Genomic DNA, 20074 nt, shown 5'->3' with positions numbered 1-20074 from the left:
AGGAAAAAAAAATAATAAACAGATTATCTGATTGGCTGCTAGCTGCATTGAATTGAATACAAGTAAGTTTGTATTCAATTCAATGTTGCCATTTGCTCCCTGGAGACCGTGGCTGCTGGCTGTTTGATCTCTGTGATCTGTGAGTAGCTGATTGCTGATTTGGATACCTGTTAACGATTTTTGCCTGGACTTTGACTATTCTTTCTGCCTTCTCCCTGGATTGATTGATTTACTGTTGCTGATTTTTGCCTGGACTTTGACTACTCTTTGCCTGCTCCCTGTATTGATTGATTTTACCGTTGCCGATTTTTGCCTGAACTTTGACTACTCTCTGCCTGCCGTTTACGCCGACCTCTGCCTGCCTGTCATTTATGATGGCATCCTCTACCAGAAGGCGTCTCACTGCGGAATTGCTGGCGGAGGTGGAGGACAGCGATCTGCAGTCACTGGCGGACTCAAGCGACAGCGACGCACCTGGGGACCTCTCATCTGACTCAGGTAGCGAAAGCGACAGCGACATCGGTTCCATTACTACTGAGGTCAGTGATGTCCGGGTGTGGTGCCCCATTGACCTGTCTCAGGCTCCGCCACCGCCTCCACGGTTCCCTTTTACTGGGGAGCCTGGCTTGAAGAAGGAGTGTGAACATAACCCGCTGGCCTACCTGCAGCTCTTCTTTGATGATGCGGTTATCGAGAAAATAGTGGAGGAGACTAACCGCTATGCCTCCCAGCAGCTGGCTGCTCCACGACGCCCCTTTTCAAGGACCAGGACCTGGGAGCCAGTCACTAAAGAGGACCTGTGGATTTTCTTGGGCCTTATCATTCTGCAGGGGGTGGTGGGGAAGCCCCTGCAGAAGTGGTATTGGACCACAAACAGAATTATAGCCACCCCTTTTTTTGGTACTGTGATGAGCGAGTACCGTTTTTCGCTCATCATGAAGTTCCTCCATTTTGCGGACAATGACGCCTTTGAGGAGTCCACTCACCCTGCTCCAAAACTCAAAAAGATTTGGGAAGTTTATGAGATGGTGGTGAACAACTTCCGCACAACCTATATTCCAGAGAGGGACATATCGGTGGACGAGAGCCTGATGGCATACAAAGGGAGGCTGAGCTGGCTCCAATACATTGCTTCCAAGCGGGCCCGCTTTGGGATCAAGTCCTACACCCTCTGTGAGTCATCAACAGGGTACATATGGAACACTGTGCTGTACACCGGCAAGGGAACCAAATTCAGTCCCCGGTTCAGCGAGTATGGAGTGGCGACCTCTTCAGTGCTGTCCCTTGTGGAACCACTACTGGACAAGGGCTACTGCGTCACCACTGACAACTTCTATAGCTCCCCGGAACTTTTCGAGTTGCTGATAAAGCATCGAACTGATGCCTACGGAACCGTTAGGCCGAACCAGCGGGAGATGCCGACAGCTTTTGCAAAGCAGAAGTTGAAACCTGGGGACATAACTGCTTGGCAGAAAGGAAAGATGCTGGCACTCCGCTGGCGAGATAAAAAAGATGTATCTCTCCTCTCCACAGTCCACGATACCTCCACTGTCCCCACCCGAACGAGAGGAGGAAAAGAGGTTGAGAAACCGCAAGTCGTGATGGACTATAACCTGACGATGGGTGGAGTGGACAGAGCGGACCAGGCGGTAACCTTCTACCCCGCAGTCCGCAAACAACAAAAAAAATATTACAAAAAAATATTCCGTCACCTCCTGGAGCAGAGTCTCTGGAATAGTTACATTCTGTTCAAGCAGCGCAGTGAAAGGCCCTTTACACATGCGGACTACATATGGAGGATGTGTGAGTGCATCTGTTTGAAATATCAGACTGCAGCAGATGTCAGAACGGGGCGCCGGGCCTCCTATATAGTTAACCCGGAGCGACTCACTGGTCGCCACTTCCCGGAATACATACCCCCCACTCCCAAAAAATCCACACCGTGTCGGACATGTGTGGTTTGCTGCTCCAAGACCGACGACAAGGGCAAAAAAGTCAGGAAGGAGTCGCGGATTTACTGCCCTGACTGTAATGTTGGACTCTGTGCAGTTCCCTGCTTTAAATTATATCATACACGAGAGGTGTACTAGATATACATGTACATAGTGTATACAAACCTGCTGCCTTGTACAGTTTTCCTAATTTTTTCAGATTATTGATAAATTCAATTATTTCATCAAATTTGTGTTCTAGTCTTTTATTTATATGCATAATGTGTACCAAGCCTTTATTCTGACATATTTTGGTGAGTTCACACTTTAGAATTGGGAGGCCCAAAATTCTTGAAAAACAATGTACCGCTTTTGACTCATAATTCCAGACAGCAATGTACCACCAGGGAGGTTAAATTAGGTGACCAAAACTAGATAGGGAGATATTCAGGACATGTTCGATAGATAACTGTATTTCTGCAGTCTTTAGCAAATTTATTAGCTGACAGGTATGAAAGTTAGGAATATAAGCTAATCACGCCATATTGTACTTATTAACTTAATGACATAATGCTTTCTGTGACTGTAATGCTATAAAAACCTGAAGACTTTCATTAACCATTTCTGCCGCCCGGACGGTGCTGCGCTTCGGCGTGCGATTGCGGGCGCGCCCCCGTGCTGTCCCCCGGTAGCCCTGGGATCAGTGAACGGGAACATGGTTCCCGATCACCGATCCGTGTCCCCAGCAGAAAAACCAAAGCGCTCTTACTAGAGGGTTCAGTCTTTCTGCACGTAAAATTTTCCGCATCCTCCTTGTGCTTCCAGTTAGCAAAAAGCACAAGGACAAAAAAAAACTCAAGGTGGCCATCTTGTGGCCAAATAGTAAAACTACATCTACATATTTTTTACATGACAATTTACACATATAATAACATTAAAAATTAACTGTTAATTTCCCACACCAAAATATTACCCAAATAAAATTTTTAATGGAAAAAAAAATTACAATAAAGAAAAAAGACATAAATAGTTACCCAAGGGCCTGAACTTTTTAAATATGCATTTGAAGGGGGTATACTACGAACATTTTTTAAATTATAAGCTTGTAAATAGTGATGGATGCAAAACGTAAAAAATGCACCTTTATTTCCAAATAAAATATTGGCGCCATACATTGTGATAGGGACAAAATTTAAATGCTGTCATAACCGAGACAAACGGTAAAATAAAATACATAGGTTTTAATTATGGTAGCGTGGATTATTTTAAAGCTATAACGGATGAAAACTGAGAAATAATTAATTATTTCCATTTTCTTCTTATTAATCCTGTTAAAATGCATTTATAAAAAAATTAGCAAAATGTACCACCCAAAGAAAGCCTAATTAGTGGCGGAAAAAACAAGATATAGATCAATAAATTGTGTTAAGTAGTGATAAAGTTATTAGCAAATGAATGGGAGGTGAAAATTGCTCTGATGCATAAGGTGAAAAATCCTTGCGGGCTGAAATGGTTAAAGGAAGATCTGGTTTGCAAACATGTAGCTGGTGTCTGTGTGATCTTCTTTCTAAAGGGCCTAAAATTCGAAGTCCATTAGCCAACGTATGATTAGAGGTGTTTGGCCTCACTTTAAATTTATATTACAGGTCTTAGACTTTACACCGATCTCCAGCTGGTGCGGGGTCAGCACTGATCCACCTGTTTGTTAAGAGAATCCAGGAGAGCTGGTCCAGTGTGACTCTCCGCTTTGAGGCAAGACATGTCTAAGATGGCGTGACACCGTCGTACCTGGCATGCAGCATAGGCCCTGGGGAGCTGGGGCTGTGTAGCTGGAGAGGAGATTGCAGCACCAGTAGAGTTGAACTGCCACTCAGCCAAGGAGGAGGAGGACAACAGCGAAGAGGATGTAGCATGAGGAGAGGAGGTGGCAGGAGGCCTGCCTGCAAGCCGTGGAGGTGTCACAAATTGGTCCGCTGCACAGCCACTTACTCCCTGCTTGCCATCGGTCACCAGGTTGACCCAATGGGCTGTGTAAGTAATGAAGCAGCCCTGACCGTGCTTGGCAGACCAGGCATCCGTGGTCAGGTGGACCCTTAAGTCCAGAGATGACACCACTTGCCTCTCAACTTCACGGTACAGTTTGGGTATCGCCTTTTAAGAGAAATATTTGCAGCCTGGTATTTTCCACTGCGGTGTCCTAATGGCCACAAATTTACGGAAGGCCTCAGAGTCCACCAGCTTGTATGGTAACAGCTGGCGAGCTAACAGTTCCGCCAAGCCAGCTGTCAGACGCCGGGTAAGGGGGTGACTGGCAGACATTGGCTTCTTCCGCTCAAAGATTTCCTTACGGGCACCTGGCTGCTGTGTGCAGAGGAGTAAGAACCGCTCAAGGTCAGAGGCGGAGTGGAGGAGGGTGGCTGTGAAGGTGCAAAGGTGCTTCTTTCAGCAACTCGTCTCCTCCTACTCCTCTCTGACTCCCCCTCTGAACTGTCCCCTTGTTCATCTCCTCTATTGGGGACATACGTGGGATCCGTATAATCGTCATCATCATAATCATCCTGCCCAGCTTCGCTTGCCTCAGACACCTTCAAAACTACACTAACAGCAGGTACTTCATCATCTTCACGCGTTACGCCCATAGTGTCGCCGCCTAACTCAGACATATGAGGTGGTGTAACTTGCTTAGCGCCTTCATCTGGTTGTAACAATAATGGCTGTGAATCAGTTAATTCCCCACCAATTAACTCCTGCAAAGTGTCAAATGCAACGGATGTGGTGTTTGTAGTAGCGCTGGTGGCTGCGGAAGATGAGGTGTTCTGTGTTAAATAGTCAACCACGTCCTGACAATCTTAGGAGTTGATGGGACGTGCCTTCTTCTGAGCACTGTACTTTGGTTGAGGGCTGCACGAAATCACATCAACATGACCTCGCACAGACCTGCTGGGTGGCCTTCCTCTGGGTCTGCCTCTACCTCTGCCTGTTTTGTCCGTTGTGTCCATATTGGGGGGGATGAAGTGAAAGGTATGCACTGACTTGACTAATACAATGTGCAGTCACACAGGTGCAGTTAACAGGTATACAAGGAGTGGTATATCTCACTGCGTGCACTCACGTAGGTAGGTGGGTGCACTGAACACAACAGGTAGGTATATGCAGTGATGAGGTGGGTGCACTGAACACAACAGGTAGGTATATGCAGTGATGAGGTGGGTGTACTGAACACAACAGGTAGGTATATGCAGTGATGGTATTACAATGTGCACGTAGCGGACAGGCACAATGACACTGCGTGCGCTCAACACACATAGGTAGGTGGGTGCACTGTGAACAACAGATAGGTAGGAATATGCAGTAATGGGTATTGCAATGTGCACTTGTCACACACAGACAGGTAGCGGACAGGCACAGTGACACTGCGTGCGCTCACGTAGGTAGGTGGGTGCACTGTGAACAACAGGTAGGTAGGTAGGTATATGCAGTACTGGGTATTACAATATGCACCTGTCACACACAGACAGGTAGCGGACAGGTACAGTGACACTGCGTGCGCTCACGTAGGTAGGTGGGTGCACTGTGAACAACAGGTAGTTAGATAGGTATATGCAGTAATGGGTATTACAATGTGCACCTGTCACACACACAGGTAGTCACTGAATGTGCTGGGCCTGGCAGTGGCACACACACAGTATGAATTATCAAGGGTGTCTATGCAACACAAGTGTCAGTGGGACACACAGGAAAAAAAATAGATCACAAGAACAAGATTAGCTCTTAAAAGAGCTGTTGTGGGGTGCTATTTTAGCAATAAGAATCAGCAAGGAGCAAGCTAAGAAGCCTACAAGAGCCTAACTAATCTTTCCCTATGAAAGAGCAGCAAGTGTCCCATCTCTATTTACTGCAGGCACACGACTGAGTATAATGGCCGGCGGTGCCTGCCTTTTATAAGGGGGGTGGGGCCCCAGGAGGGAGTGTAGCCTGATTGGCTACAATGTGCCTGCTGACTGTGATGTAGAGTCAAAGTTGACCCTAATGATGCACTATGGGGGCGAACCGAACTTCCGGAAAAGGTTGCGGTTCTCCGCGATCGCGAACCACCGGAAGTTCGCCGGGATCCGTTCGCTGGTGAACCGTTCGGGCCATCTCTAGTGAAGAATTGGAGTGGCCCAGTCAGAGTCCTGACTTGAATCCAATTGAGAATCTGTGGAGGGAGCTAAAGATCAGGGTTATGGCAAGAAGGCCCTCCAACCTGAAAGATTTGGAGCTGATTGCTAAAGATGAATGGGCAAAAATACCTGTGGAGACATGCAAAAAGCTGGTCTGCAATTATAGGAAGTGTTTCATTGCTGTAATAGCCAATAAAGGCTTTTCTATTGAGTATTGAGAAGGGTATGAATAATTTTGGACTGGACACTTTTTACTCAAATGTAAATGAAAGCTGAGAAATGGTTTTTTTTACACAATAATGCCTCTTGTACATCATCTTATTATCTTTTCACCTATATTAGTTCCTGTCAAAACATAAACTTGCTGGTTGAATAAAAGTAACTATAAGTCAAAATTTTCCAGGGGTATGAATAATTCTATTATATAATAAATAATTATATATATATATACAGTGGTGTGAAAAACTATTTGCCCCCTTCCTGATTTCTTATTCTTTTGCATGTTTGTCACACTTAAATGTTTCTGCTCATCAAAAACCATTAACTATTAGTCAAAGACAACATAATTGAACACAAAATGCAGTTTTAAATGATGGTTTTTATTATTTAGTGAGAAAAATAACTCAAAACCTACATGGCCCTGTGTGAAAAAGAAATTGCCCCCTGAACCTAATAACTGACTGGGCCACCCTTAGCAGCAATAACTGCAATCAAGCGTTTGCGATAACTTGCAACGAGTCTTTTACAGCGCTCTGGAGGAATTTTGGCCCACTCATCTTTGCAGAATTGTTGTAATTCGGCTTTATTTGAGGGTTTTCTAGCATGAACCGCCTTTTTAAGGTCATGCCACAACATCTCAATAGGATTCTGGTCAGGACTTTGACTAGGCCACTCTAAAGACTTCATTTTGTTTTTCTTCAGCCATTCAGAGGTGGATTTGCTGGTGTGTTTTGGGTCATTGTCCTGCTGCAGCACCCAAGATCGCTTCAGCTTGAGTTGACAAACAGATGGCCGGACATTCTCCTTCAGGATTTTTTGGTAGACAGTAGAATTCATGGGTCCATCTATCACAGCAAGCCTTCCAGGCCCTGAAGCAGCAAAACAACCCCAGACCATCACACTACCACCACCATATTTTACTGTTGGTATGATGTTCTTTTGCTGAAATGCTGTGTTACTTCTACGCCAGATGTAACAAGACACGCACCTTCCAAAAAGTTCAGCTTTTGTCTCGTCGGTCCACAAGGTATTTTCCCAAAAGTCTTGCCAATCATTGAGATGTTTTTTTTAGCAAAATTGAGACGAGCCTTAATGCTCTTTTTGCTTAAAAGTGGTTTGCGCCTTGGATATCTGCCGTGCAGACCGTTTTTGCCCAGTCTCTTTCTTATGGTGAAGTCATGAACAATGACCTTAATTGAGGCAAGTGAGGCCTGCAGTTCTTTAGATGTTGTCCTGGGGTCTTTTGTGGCCTCTCGGATGAGTTTTTTCTCTGCGCTCTTGGGGTAATTTTGGTCGGCCAGCCACTCCTGGGAAGGTTCATCACTGTTCCATGTTTTTGCTATTTGTGGATAAAGGCTCTCACTGTGGTTCGCTGGAGTCCCAAAGCTTTAGAAATGGCTTTATAACCAGACTGATAGATCTCAATTACATTACTTTGTTCTCATTTGTTCCTGAATCTCTTTGGATCTTGGCATGATGTCTAGCTTTTGAGGTGCTTTTGGTCTACTTCTCTGTGTCAGATAGCTCCTATTTAAGTGATTTCTTGATTGAAACAGGTGTGGCAGTAATCAGGCCTGGGGGTGACTACAGAAATTTAACTCAGGTGTGATAAACCACAGTTAAGTTATTTTTTAACAAGGGGGGCAATCACTTTTTCACACAGGGCCATGTAGATTTGGAGAGTTTTTTTCTCACTAAATAATAAAACCATCATTTAAAACTGCATTTTGTGTTCAATTATGTTATCTTTGACTAATAGTTAACGGTTTTTGATGAGCAGAAACATTTAAGTGTGACAAACATGCAAAAGAATAAGAAATCAGGAAGGGGGCAAATAGTTTTTCACACCACTGTATTTTTTTTTTTTTTTTTTTTTTTCACACTCTTCCTGTATAGTAGATAAACAGTGAAAATGAATGCAGATAGTATCTAGCTTGAAATTGGGCTAATCAAGTACTCTTTTTGGACTGCATACACTTTGCATGCAAGACATAATCACTGGCACCTCATTGGTCATCTCTGTTTAAAAGTTCTCTTGTCAGTTAAAATAACCCTAAAGTGTGAGGGATATGGAGGCTGCCATTTGTATTTCCTTTCAAACTATGCACATTGCCTGGCTGTCCTGCTGATTATCTGCCTCTAATACTGTATCCTGTGCATGGATGGGAGAATGGGTTTGGCTGTGGGGTGTGCTGTGTATTCTGAGCAGCAGCGTTTATTTATTTATTTTTTTTGCTGCTGGCTCAGAGGGATGACAGGCAAGGGAGCGTGGGGGCTACAGAAGGAGAGCGGAAGTGCGTGCGCCGGTATGGTCGCACGCACTTCATTTGGTTGCGAAACAACTGGGGACGCGCAGCGGGGAGCGAGCGCATACAAAATTTCTGGGAGGGAGCTGCTTGCGCTGACAACGCGAGCAGCCAATAGGGGACGGCGCGCGGGGAGCCGTTAGAGAGACTGGATATAGCCAGTCTCTCTGAGGTATTGCACAGTTGTTGTGTGGCGGCGATGAGAGGAACAGAGGGGGGACATAGCGGAGATGGCCGGAGCGGTCTGCAGGAGATAGAGCCACAGCGACACAGCGGGTCACAGAAAAAATCCCTCTTGGGACCTCTGCAGCTATCCACAACTAAGTTCAGCGACAGAAATATAGCCTGAGAGAGATGTCCATGTCTAAAAAAGACAGGAGAGAAAGAAGAAACACTGATTCTGTGTTAGTGAGGCCGCAAGAATACTCGCTAGATCTGATGAGTATAAAAGCTGATTATTAACAGGCCACCATATATGAGAAAGAGAAATAGTCTTTAGTGACAGATAACAGAGCAGAAGCAGCAGTTTTCCTACAATATGTATATATATATATATATATATTTTGTGTGACTAATGGAGGCCTTGCTCAGGAAAAAGAGACTGTTTGTAAAGAAATACCCAGATGCTAGAAATGCTTGAATATTTTGGGTTCTGATTATTGTGGAGCAAACCTGTTCAATAAATGCTCAGAGTTGGAAATAGAGTTCTGTCAACGGCTATGTTCCCCTTGTATGTACTTAGATATGAATATATCGCCCCCAGCCGCCTATATATATATATATATATATATATATATATAGCTGATGTATAAGAAAAATAGACGAACCACTGAGATTCAGAAATATACTCACCTATAAGCTGTCTGATCCGGTGCTGAACTCTGGGACCCCTAGAAAGGAATAAAAAAGCAGAATAAATAACACTAACTTACCAGTGTGAAAGAAGCTAATGGTTAGTTACCTTTTTATAGACTGTGCAGCTTGCATGCAGATCATCCTGTGGAGGAAGAAATTATTTTTGTTTTGTTTTTCTTTTTGATGATAATCACCTTTTTCCATGTTCTTGTTTTGGAATGTTTACCGCTGTAGTTCACCTGCAAGAAAAGTGGAGATTGTTTTTATCAATTATCTATTTATTTTATTAATGTATTAACTTATTAATACTATTAACTCCCTAGCTCATTTATATATTTATTAAGTTATTTATTTATTTTTATTTATCTATTTATTCAGTACTTAAAGACTAGATCAATTGATTGTTTGAAACAGATTCAGATACCCTTTAAGAAACACCATTGGATCTGGGTAGATAACGGGAGTTTGAAGAAAATAAAGGTTTTGCTGATCAGCAAAAATGTTATAGTATAGAGACACTGTGTTCTCTCCTTTTTCGCCCTCAGTTCAATTCTAGCTTTGTTTCGGTGGGGGTTTGGGCTTTTCAATTTAATTGAACTTTACATGGGAGATATGGGACTAAATTAGTACGTCTGTCATTTATATTAGGATAATTTATGAACTAGATCTACTTGAATACTCACCAAAAGTTTGGTGGTGTCGAATATTGTGTTTAATCCGGAATTCCTTTTCAGTTGCCATGGAAGAAGAAAAATGAAGATTTCAAGAAAATCTGGAATATGTAGAAAATATATTGTAATAATTTCCATTGGTTCAGAGAGTTCCTTTTACTTGGACCTGTATTTATTTCTTGGTCCTAATACATTATGGGAATTCAATACTCTGTGTCGGTGTCTGGTGAGTGTTGACAGTTGGCGGATTAAAAACTGGTTACAATACTTCTAGCCATAGACCCTGAACAAGCATGCAGCAGATCAGGTGCTCTGACTGAAGTGTGATGTACATTAGCCGCATGCTTGTTCCAGGTGTGTGATTCATAGACTATTGATGCCTGACAAACCAGCACGACTGCCAGTTAACTGGTATCGTTTAAATAAATATGGCAGCCTTCATATCCCTCTCGCTTCAGGTGTCCTCTAACTGCAATTCATGCCTTTACTGTGGAGACTCACAGAGTTCTGAAAACAGTGCAAATATCTCTGGGCGCCTTAGCAAACGATTGATTTGATCTCAACGGTCATAAGGAAGACAACTGCTCTGTCACATCTCTATATGAGCCAGGTGGCACAACAGGCACGTAGCAGTGAGTAAGACGCATCAGACATTCTTTACAGTTTCTGCAGCGATAACTCATCGCTGGGAATACCAAATAGTTTACCTTTAATTGCTGCACAGGGGACCGTCCACACCTGCTCCCCTCGCCAACACAAGCAATAAAGACTGCAGAGCGTTCGGACGGCGTCTGAGTGGGATGGGGATATATTGCCTTATTTGGCTGTGCAGTATTTCATTATGTGTTGTTGTGAAATGATGCTTCCATACATACGACTTTTACCTGGGGGAGCAATAAAGGTACTGAGCGAGCGTGTAACAAACGTGTGCGTGTTCGATCTCATCGTGTTATGATTCTCTGCATGCTGGCACTTCCTCACCGCTCTGTCACTGAGAATTACGGCCACTAAATCTTTTACCAGCTCATAAAAAACGCTTTAGATTAATAATACAGTTCACATAAAAATTTCATTAACCTTGCACAAATGTGGAATTCACTTTCCGCCAGTGCCAGCACGTCTTTTTTTTTTTCTTTTACGTAAACCTGTTACTAACCGTACGCTTTACCATTATCATGAGTTTTTTTTTTTATTGTCTTTTCATGTTGTGATCCAGCTAATGACCTTAAAGCGTAACTGTAGAGAGAAAATAAACACATTGTTTCACTTAGGCCCCGTTCACACTTGCGGTTTTGCGAAAACCGCACCGGATGTCCGGACCGCACCGGAGCCGGATCGGACCTGAACCGTACGGTTCCTGTCCGGATCCGGTCCGGTTGCATACGGTTTCCGTGCGGTATGAACACAGTTGCGGTCCGGATCCGGATTCTTAAAGAGATAACAACCTGTATAAATACCTGGGGTTCTGGGAGGTCAGCAGAAGCTCTGGGGTCATTGTTGGAGACAGCTGGACGTGTGGAGACCATCCTTGGATACAGAGACAGCAGTTGGGACCATGGATCCAGTCATTTTTTACGCTTATTACCTGGGAATTCTCTCCTTCCTGTTGTTTACCTACTACTATGTGGGGAGAAGGCGTGCTCCTCGCAGGAGATGGTGGGTGCACCCTCTACTAGCCAGGAGGCAGAGGAAGGGAGAGTTCCAGGCCCTCTACCGGGACCTCAGACGCAGGGGCGCCGCGAGGCATAAAGCGAACCAAGCGGCCGCTTGGGGCCTCAAGATCGTAGGGGCCTCGGCGGCTCAGTGACGTAGGCGTGACGTCACTGTTTTCCCGCAGCCCCGCGGGGCTGGCAGAGCAGGGCAGGGCTACGGGAAGATGGCCGCCGCCGAAGCCCTGCTCTGGAGACTATTTATGCCTTCAGTACAGGGCTTCGGGTGGCCATCTTCCCGTAGCCCTGATTCAATCAGCGCGGGAGATTGGAGGAGGGAGGGAGCTCCGTGGGAACTGCGCGCCTGAGGAACCGGCCAGGAGAGGAGACGGGGAGAGAAGACTTCTGCCAGTGCCAGGTGAGTAAATTCTTTTCTTTTTGCAGCTCTTAAAATGTGCCCTAATTGCATTTGATATCTGCTGAACTGTGCCCTAATTGTGTTTGATTTCTGCTGAACTGTGCCCTAATTGTGTTTGATTTCTGCTGAAATGTGGCCCTAATTGCGTTTGATTTCTGCTGAAATGTGGCCCTAATTGCGTTTGATTTCTGCTGAAATGTGGCCCAAATTGCGTTTGTTTTCTGCTGAAATGTTGCACAAATTGCATTTTTATTTTGTGGTGTCTGGGGTAACTGTTGCTGCATTTATTATTTAATGGTCATAGTTGGCTATATTTGCTGTGCTACGGTTAAGCTCTGCCCATACAATGTCATGGCCAAATCCATCCTTCGACGCGGCGCGCTACTCGCGCCTCAAGCACCCCCACATCCATTTTCCCCGCAAACAGCCCCGCCCCAATCAGCCCTCCAGCTCCACCCACATGCCATGGCAATGCCCACTTATGCGGGATAGCCACACCCATTTTTCGCCGGGCCGCAGGATAGGGCCACTTCCTACAGTCCGCTTGGGGCCACAAAAACCTTAGCTGCACCCCTGCTCAGACGACACCCACAGAAGTTCTACAGCTACACTCGGATGTCTATTCCCCTGTAAGTATATAGGCCTAAATACACCAACCCCCACCCTTCCTAAACACCCCACCCTCACCCCCACAACACCTCATCCCTGTATACCTAGCTAAACACACCACCCTGACCCCCACACCCCTGTATACCTAGCTATACACTACACCCCCACCCTCCACAACACTCCCAAACCTCTGTAAACACACCTCCCCCATCCTCCACCCAACACCTTGTCCCACAACATACTTTACAGCTTCTTCCTTTCCATCTCCTGACAGGTTTGATACCCTTTTGGAGATGGTGAAGGATGACCTTAGGAAGAAGGATACCACGTTCAGGAGAGCAGTCACACCACAAGAACAACTACTCATCACACTGAGGTATGTAAAAACAAATTTTTTTATTGCAAAAACAACCACTTTCCAACATGGAAACATTCTTCCAACATGGAAGACAAAAAAATAACATATCTATGGTATGTTGGTATGTCAGTTTTAAGGAACACCAACCACCAACTTTGTGCTGGAAGAGTTGCAGGGCATAGCTGCCCAAGTGTCTTTCGGGGACACCAGTCCCTAATATTAAAGTGCTTCAAAAACCTAACCACTGGCACAGGACCCTCTGAGCCATGGATGAAGGACACAGGTCAGTGAAAAGGCTAGGCCTCTCACCGACCAGTGTAGGTGTCCTTCATCCATGGCTCCAAGGGTCTTGTGCAAGTGATTAGGAACAAGAACAAAGTGAGGAGCAAGAGGAACCGATGGCAGAGGAGCAGGACTACAGGTAGTGTCTTTCGGGGACACCAGGCCCTAAATTATTAGTGCTTCTAAAACCTAACCACTGGCACAGGACCCTCTGAGCCATGGATGAAGGACACAGGTCAGTGAAAAGGCTAGGCCTCTCACCGACCAGTCAAGGTGTCCTTCATCCATGGTTTCAAGGGTCTTGTGCAAGTGATTAGGAACAAGAACAAAGTGAGGAGCAAGAGGAACCGATGGCAGAGGAGCAGAACTACAGGTAGTGTCTTTTGGGGACACCAGGCCCTAAATTATTAGTGCTTCAAAAACCTAACCACTGGCACATGACCCTCTGAGCCATGGATGAAGGACACAGGTCAGTGAAAAGGCTAGGCCTCTCACCGACCAGTGTAGGTGTCCTTCATCCATGGTTTCAAGGGTCTTGTGCAAGTGATTAGGAACAATAACAAAGTGAGGAGCAAGAGGAACCGATGGCAGAGGAGCAGGACTACAGGTAGTGTCTTTCGGGGACACCAGGCCCTAAATTATTAGTGCTTCTAAAACCTAACCACTGGCACAGGACCCTCTGAGCCATGGATGAAGGACACAGGTCAGTGAAAAGGCTAGGCCTCTCACCGACCAGTCAAGGTGTCCTTCATCCATGGTTCAAAGGGTCTTGTGCAAGTGGTTAGGAACAAGAACAAAGTGAGGAGCAAGAGGAACCGATGGCAGAGGTGCATGACTACAGGTGCAGTGCAACAGGCACAAGGTTGTGACCCAGGTAGTGTCTTTCGGGGACACCAGGCCCTAAAATTGAAGTGCTTTAAAAACCTAACCACTGGCACAGGACCCTCTGAGCCATGGATGAAGGACACAGGTCAGTGAAAAGGCTAGGCCTCTCACCGACCAGTGAAGGTGTCCTTCACCCATGGCTCCAAGGGTCTTGTGCAAGTGATTAGGAACAACAAAGTAAGGAACAAGAGGAATCAAAGGCACAGGTGCAGGACTACAGGTGCAGTGCAACAGGCACAAGGTTGTGACCCAGGTAGTGTCTTTCGGGGACACCAGGCCCTAAAGTTCAAGTCCAGCAAAAACAAAAGTTCCCTGACATGGTCATCTGAACACCTCTGAACCTTGGTTGAAGGAGATGGGGCAGGGAAAAGGCTGGGCTAAAAAGCCCTGGGATGGTATCCTTCCTCCGAGGATCGGAGGTATTCAGAGGAGCATGTCCAGGAACAATTTGACTTTTTTTTTCAAATTGTATCGGCACCACTACTAGAAAAGGTGGGAGTTGCTGCCTGGAAATCTGGACCCTGACAGCGGTGGCCCATATTGACTGCCTCTGTAGCCGGTGTACATCTGTGATGATTGCCAGGTGGGCACCGCTGTTGGTTGTGGGGGTCTAAAAATTGGTGGTTGCAATAATGGCGTGTCCATGTGTTGTTTGATCACCTCCAGCAAAGTGGAATGGCACGCCATCATGTTTTGGGAAGGCACCTTTTCCAAATATGGTATTAGAGACATCACAGTGTGAAAACACGGGTGTGCCTGCAATCTCAGTAGTTCCTTGCTTTGTTGATGCATTTGCTGCATCATGTTCTGCAGCTGGCCCACCGACTGATGATGCTGCGCACGCAGTTGGTCGATTTCTCCTCTGTGCATCTCATGCATCATTTTAAGCTCGTCCCTGTAGTGCCGATGTACAGCGTCGAGCTCACATTGCAGTGAAGTGATGTGGGACTTGTACTGCTCCATGATATGGCCCCTGTCCTCATCTTGCAACTGCCGGGTTATGAGAGTTTGGTGGCTCTGAAGAATCCCGAGAAGTCCGGAGACAGCCCCGGACATCTCGGACTCTGTCTCTCTCCTTGTTGGGGGGAGGGTACCTCGACGCCTCACTGGTGGGGTGGTCCTCACTGGTGGTGTGGCAGCATCTTCCCGTCCTCTGGCCTGTGTCGGGGTTGCCCTGCGCGCTGGTTGTGCTGCAGTCTCTCGGTGCTCCTCACTTTGTTCTTGTTCCCCTGGAGCTTCCATAGCGGTCGATTGTGGAGGTGCAGCTTCTTCCACACTCGGTCCTGCAACCTCAACATCCAAGCTCTCTTCTCCCAAGTCATCATCAAAGGAGAGAGCTGGGATAGCTAAGGACTCCCTCCTCCTACTCCTCTCCTCGGGGAAATAGGTTACATCGGCAACGTCATCATCCACCAAGCTCTCCTCACTGCTGAACCGTGCCTCCTGGGTCGGTTCCTCTTGCTCCAAATTGTCTTCAGTCCTGTAGATAAAAACAATATTTATTGGTGTGCCAAACAGCATGTGGCGTCAATTCACAGAGCTAGCAAACACTAGCAAACACTTTATCAACCGTTTCTACCAAACATTTGATAAAGCTTGTGAGAAAAGTTCGCTAGCCATGGGAATTGAGGCCAGTTTATAGCAATACATGGCCGAAGTCATGGTAGTTGTCTGCTAAAATGAGCTCTCAGTTCCTGCCCACAGTAGTGGTACTTACAGTCTAGGTTCCAGGCTTGCATTGATGAAAGACAATTGCTTGGCAAATTGGTAGTCTTTTTGTCGCTTTCCCCCGCCACTGCCACTTCGTTCGGCAAGTTTTTTCTTCCGTAGCCATTTCACGTATGCATCACGTATATTGCGCCACCTTGTCTTGAACCTTTCTCCTGTAACGACATGAAAAATTGATTTCGATTATTTCTCTTGTAGGTACATTGCAACCGGACAAACATATACATCGCTACATGTCACATTTCGTATTGGGAAGAGCACGGTGGCAGGCATCGTCGTGAGGACTTCGAGGATCCTTTGGACGCGACTGAGGGCCAGATACATGCCTGTGCCGGACACCACGAAATGGGAGGAGATCGCCCAGGGCTTCTGGACCGAGTGCAAGTTTCCTAATTGTGTTGGCGCACTGGATGGGAAACACATCCGGATTCAGAAACCCGTGGGGAGTGGCAGCCATTATTTCAACTATAAAAAATACTTCAGCATTGTTCTAATGGCAGTGGCAGATGCGGACTACAAGTTTGTGTACGTGGACGTGGGGTCGTACGGTAGTTCCAATGACTCTGGAATTTTCCAGCGTACGACCCTTTGCCGGCTGATGGAGGAAGGCAGACTGCGTCTCCCCCGTGACAGACCCTGGCCTGGGACAAGGGCACCAGCCTACCCCTATGTGTTTGTGGGGGACGAGGCCTTCGCCCTGTCCGACCATGTAATGCGTCCGTACCCAGACAGGGGACTTGATGCCAGCCAGCTACACTTCAATGCTCGGTTGAGCCGTGCAAGGAGAATGGTGGAGTGCACATTTGGGATCCTGGTGTCAAAGTGGAGGGTGTTCCACACGCCCATGCTGCTGAAACCGGGCAACGCAGTTGTCGTGGTGAAGGCAGCATGCATCCTCCACAACTTTGTGCGGCAGGAGGAAAGAGAGACTCCGGAACCCCCGAATGTGCTTCCACTAATGCCCCTGCGGAGGTATGCAACCAGGCCAAGGGTAGTGTCACTGCGGAACAGGGACCAACTGAGACTTTATTTTACCACACCACCAGGACGAGGGTGAATGTTTGGTTTTTAATATGTTTTGTTGAAATGTGTTTATTTTGGAGTTTCAAGTTTTTAAGTGATTTTAAATGTCTTAATTTTTTACAATAAATTGATGTTTAATAATTGGTCATTGTGTATGTTTTATGTGCACAGGTGGGGTACATCGCAGGTGGGTGGGAGACATCACAGGTGGGTGGGATACATCACAGGTGGGTGGGATACATCACAGGTGGGTGGGATACATCACAGGTGGGGTACAGGTGGGTGGGATACATCACAGGTGGGTGGGATACATCACAGGTGGGTGGGATACATCACAGGTGGGTGTGATACATCACAGGTGGGTGGGATACATCACAGGTGGGTGGGATACATCACAGGTGGGTTACAGGTGGGTGGGATACATCACAGGTGGGTGGGATACATCACAGGTGGGGTACAGGTGGGTGGGATACATCACAGGTGGGGTACAGGTGGGTGGGATACATCACAGGTGGGGTACAGGTGGGTGGGATACATCACAGGTGGGTGGGATACATCACAGGTGGGGTACAGGTGGGTGGGATACATCACAGGTGGGTGGGATACATCACAGGTGGGGTACAGGTGGGTGGGATACATCACAGGTGGGTGGGATACATCGCAGGTGGGTGGGATACATCACAGGTGGGGTACAGGTGGGTGGGATACATCACAGGTGGGTGGGATACATCGCAGGTGGGTGGGATACATCACAGGTGGGGTACAGGTGGGTGGGATACATCACAGGTGGGTGGGATACATCACAGGTGGGGTACAGGTGGGTGGGATACATCACAGGTGGGTGGGATACATCACAGGTGGGTGGGATACATCACAGGTGGGGTACAGGTGGGTGGGATACATCACAGGTGGGTGGGATACATCACAGGTGGGGTACAGGTGGGTGGGATACATCACAGGTGGGTGGGATACATCACAGGTAGGGTACAGGTGGGTGGGATACATCACAGGTGGGGTACAGGTGGGTGGGATACATCACAGGTGGGTGGGATACATCACAGGTGGGGTACAGGTGGGTGGGATACATCACAGGTGGGTGGGATACATCACAGGTGGGGTACAGGTGGGTGGGGAACAGGTGGGTGGGCCACGGGTGGGTGGGCAACACGTGGGTGACACAAATCCATAGCAAAAGTGGAATACATCACAAGCTAACCACAAGCCCCCCCAAAAACTTCTAGTCAACATACCCTCTGTGCCTTGCTGTCTCTTGCTCAAGTGCTCAAAGTCCTCCACATACAGCTTGGCAATTTTTTTCCACAGGCCTCTGCATTTTTTGATGTTGCTGTGGTCCGCATCCCCCTTGTCCCACAGGGCTGGTACCTGCTGCACCTGTAGGATGAGGTCTTCTGATGTGTAGGGCCTCACCCCCTCGTTATCAGACATATCGTCAGACATGTTGCTGCCAAAGAGCTCCAGCATGAAGTCACTGCTGCTCCACTCTGTGAACGCTGGTGCCATGTGGTCCCCATCCAAAATGGCCACCATACCATAGAGTCAGCATAGGAAGTGTGGTATAACATCCGGTTTTTATAGCCAGTGTGTTGTGCGCTCTCCGGTTCTCATTGGTTTCCATTGGCCGGATGCAACATTCCGGCTCCGGTCCGGATACGTCAGCCGGACCAGCCGGACCAAAAAATAGCGCATGTTGGAACGGACGCCGGAGTCCGGATCCGGTCCGGCTCCGGTCCGGACGAAACGGACGCATGTGAACGGTCGCATAGACTTTCATTGCTATGCCGTGCGTCCGTTTCGTCCGGTCCGCATGCGGTCCGGCTCCGGCACGGCGATTCCGGATAGCAACCGCTAATGTGAACCGGGCCTAACCTGGGGCTTCCCCAAGCCCCCAGCAGCTGTCCTGTCCCGTGCCGGTCCTGCCCGAGCCTCCGTTCTCCTGCCGCCGCTCCGCCCCGTACCTTGACTTGTAAGTCGATGCCATCGCAGCCCTGCCAAGCGTATCCTTTCTTCGCGTTCCCCTCTGCAATAGCGGGGAACACGAAGAAAGGATATGCGTGGCCAGAGCTGCGCTGGCGCAGTGGCCCAGCGGCGAAGCCGAAAGTAGCTGGCAGCGGGAGAACAGAGGCTCATCGAGAAGCGGCGCGGGACAGGACGGCTGCTGGGGGCTTGGGGAAGCCCCAGGTAAGTGAAACAATGTGTTTATTTTCTCTCTTCAGTTCCGCTTTAATAAACAACGGAAGCAACAGGGATATGGAGGCTGCCATATTTATTTCCTATTAAAGCGGACCTGAACTCAGAACTTCCTCTCTGCTCTAAAAGATAAGCAACAGCATAATAACTTTTAAAGAAAAACATTTCTTTGTTACAGCTGACTTTTAATGGAAGCAGACATAAGGTTAACATCTTGTATTCACAAATTAGTTGCTCTGCTGAGGCAGCAGAAATTACTGAGCTGACACAGCTGAGAGATCAAATTACAACTAATCAAAGGTGAGGGGGAATAGAGACAGGCTAAACTCTCTAAATACATACAGGGTGCATTTCTCTATGTTTTCCTCCTGTCCTGTGCAAGAGTTCATGTCCACTTTTTTAACCACTTAAGGACCACAGTGCTAAACCCCCCTAAAGACCAGGCTGTTTTTGTATTAATTGGCCACTGCAGATTTAAGGCCAAGCACACAAGTGATTCTCCACAGTTCTGATCACTCCACGGTTGTTTATTTTTTTTTATAAATATTTATTTTTGAATAAGAATAGTTTTTTTTAAATTTTGATTCCCCTGCTCCCTCCCTTCCCCCGCCAGCCAATCAGGGTGATCAGCTGTCATAGGCTTCAGCCTATGACAGCCGATCGCTCCCCAGCCTCAGGAGGGGACAGCCGTGTGGCACTGCCGATCGCAGCGCTGTACATGTAAATAGACGGCGATCACGCCGCTTGGAGACTGAAGAGGGGGCGGAGC

At 47.1% G+C, this 20074-nt stretch overlaps 1 protein-coding gene across 1 annotated transcript in view; it reads left to right on the top strand.

Moving 5' to 3' along the window:
• The first annotated feature begins 374 nt into the window (after positions 1 to 374).
• Positions 375 to 20074, top strand: part of LOC137541010 (piggyBac transposable element-derived protein 4-like) — a 61441-nt gene continuing 41741 nt past the window's right edge. The window contains exon 1 of the mRNA XM_068262161.1: positions 375 to 1803. Coding sequence (XP_068118262.1) covers positions 375 to 1803 — 1429 coding nt within the window. The remainder of the gene's footprint in view (positions 1804 to 20074) is intronic.

Source organism: Hyperolius riggenbachi, chromosome 12 (genome assembly GCF_040937935.1).
Source record: "Hyperolius riggenbachi isolate aHypRig1 chromosome 12, aHypRig1.pri, whole genome shotgun sequence".
Classification (NCBI taxonomy): domain Eukaryota; kingdom Metazoa; phylum Chordata; class Amphibia; order Anura; family Hyperoliidae; genus Hyperolius; species Hyperolius riggenbachi.
This window is presented reverse-complemented; position numbering and strand designations above follow the sequence as displayed.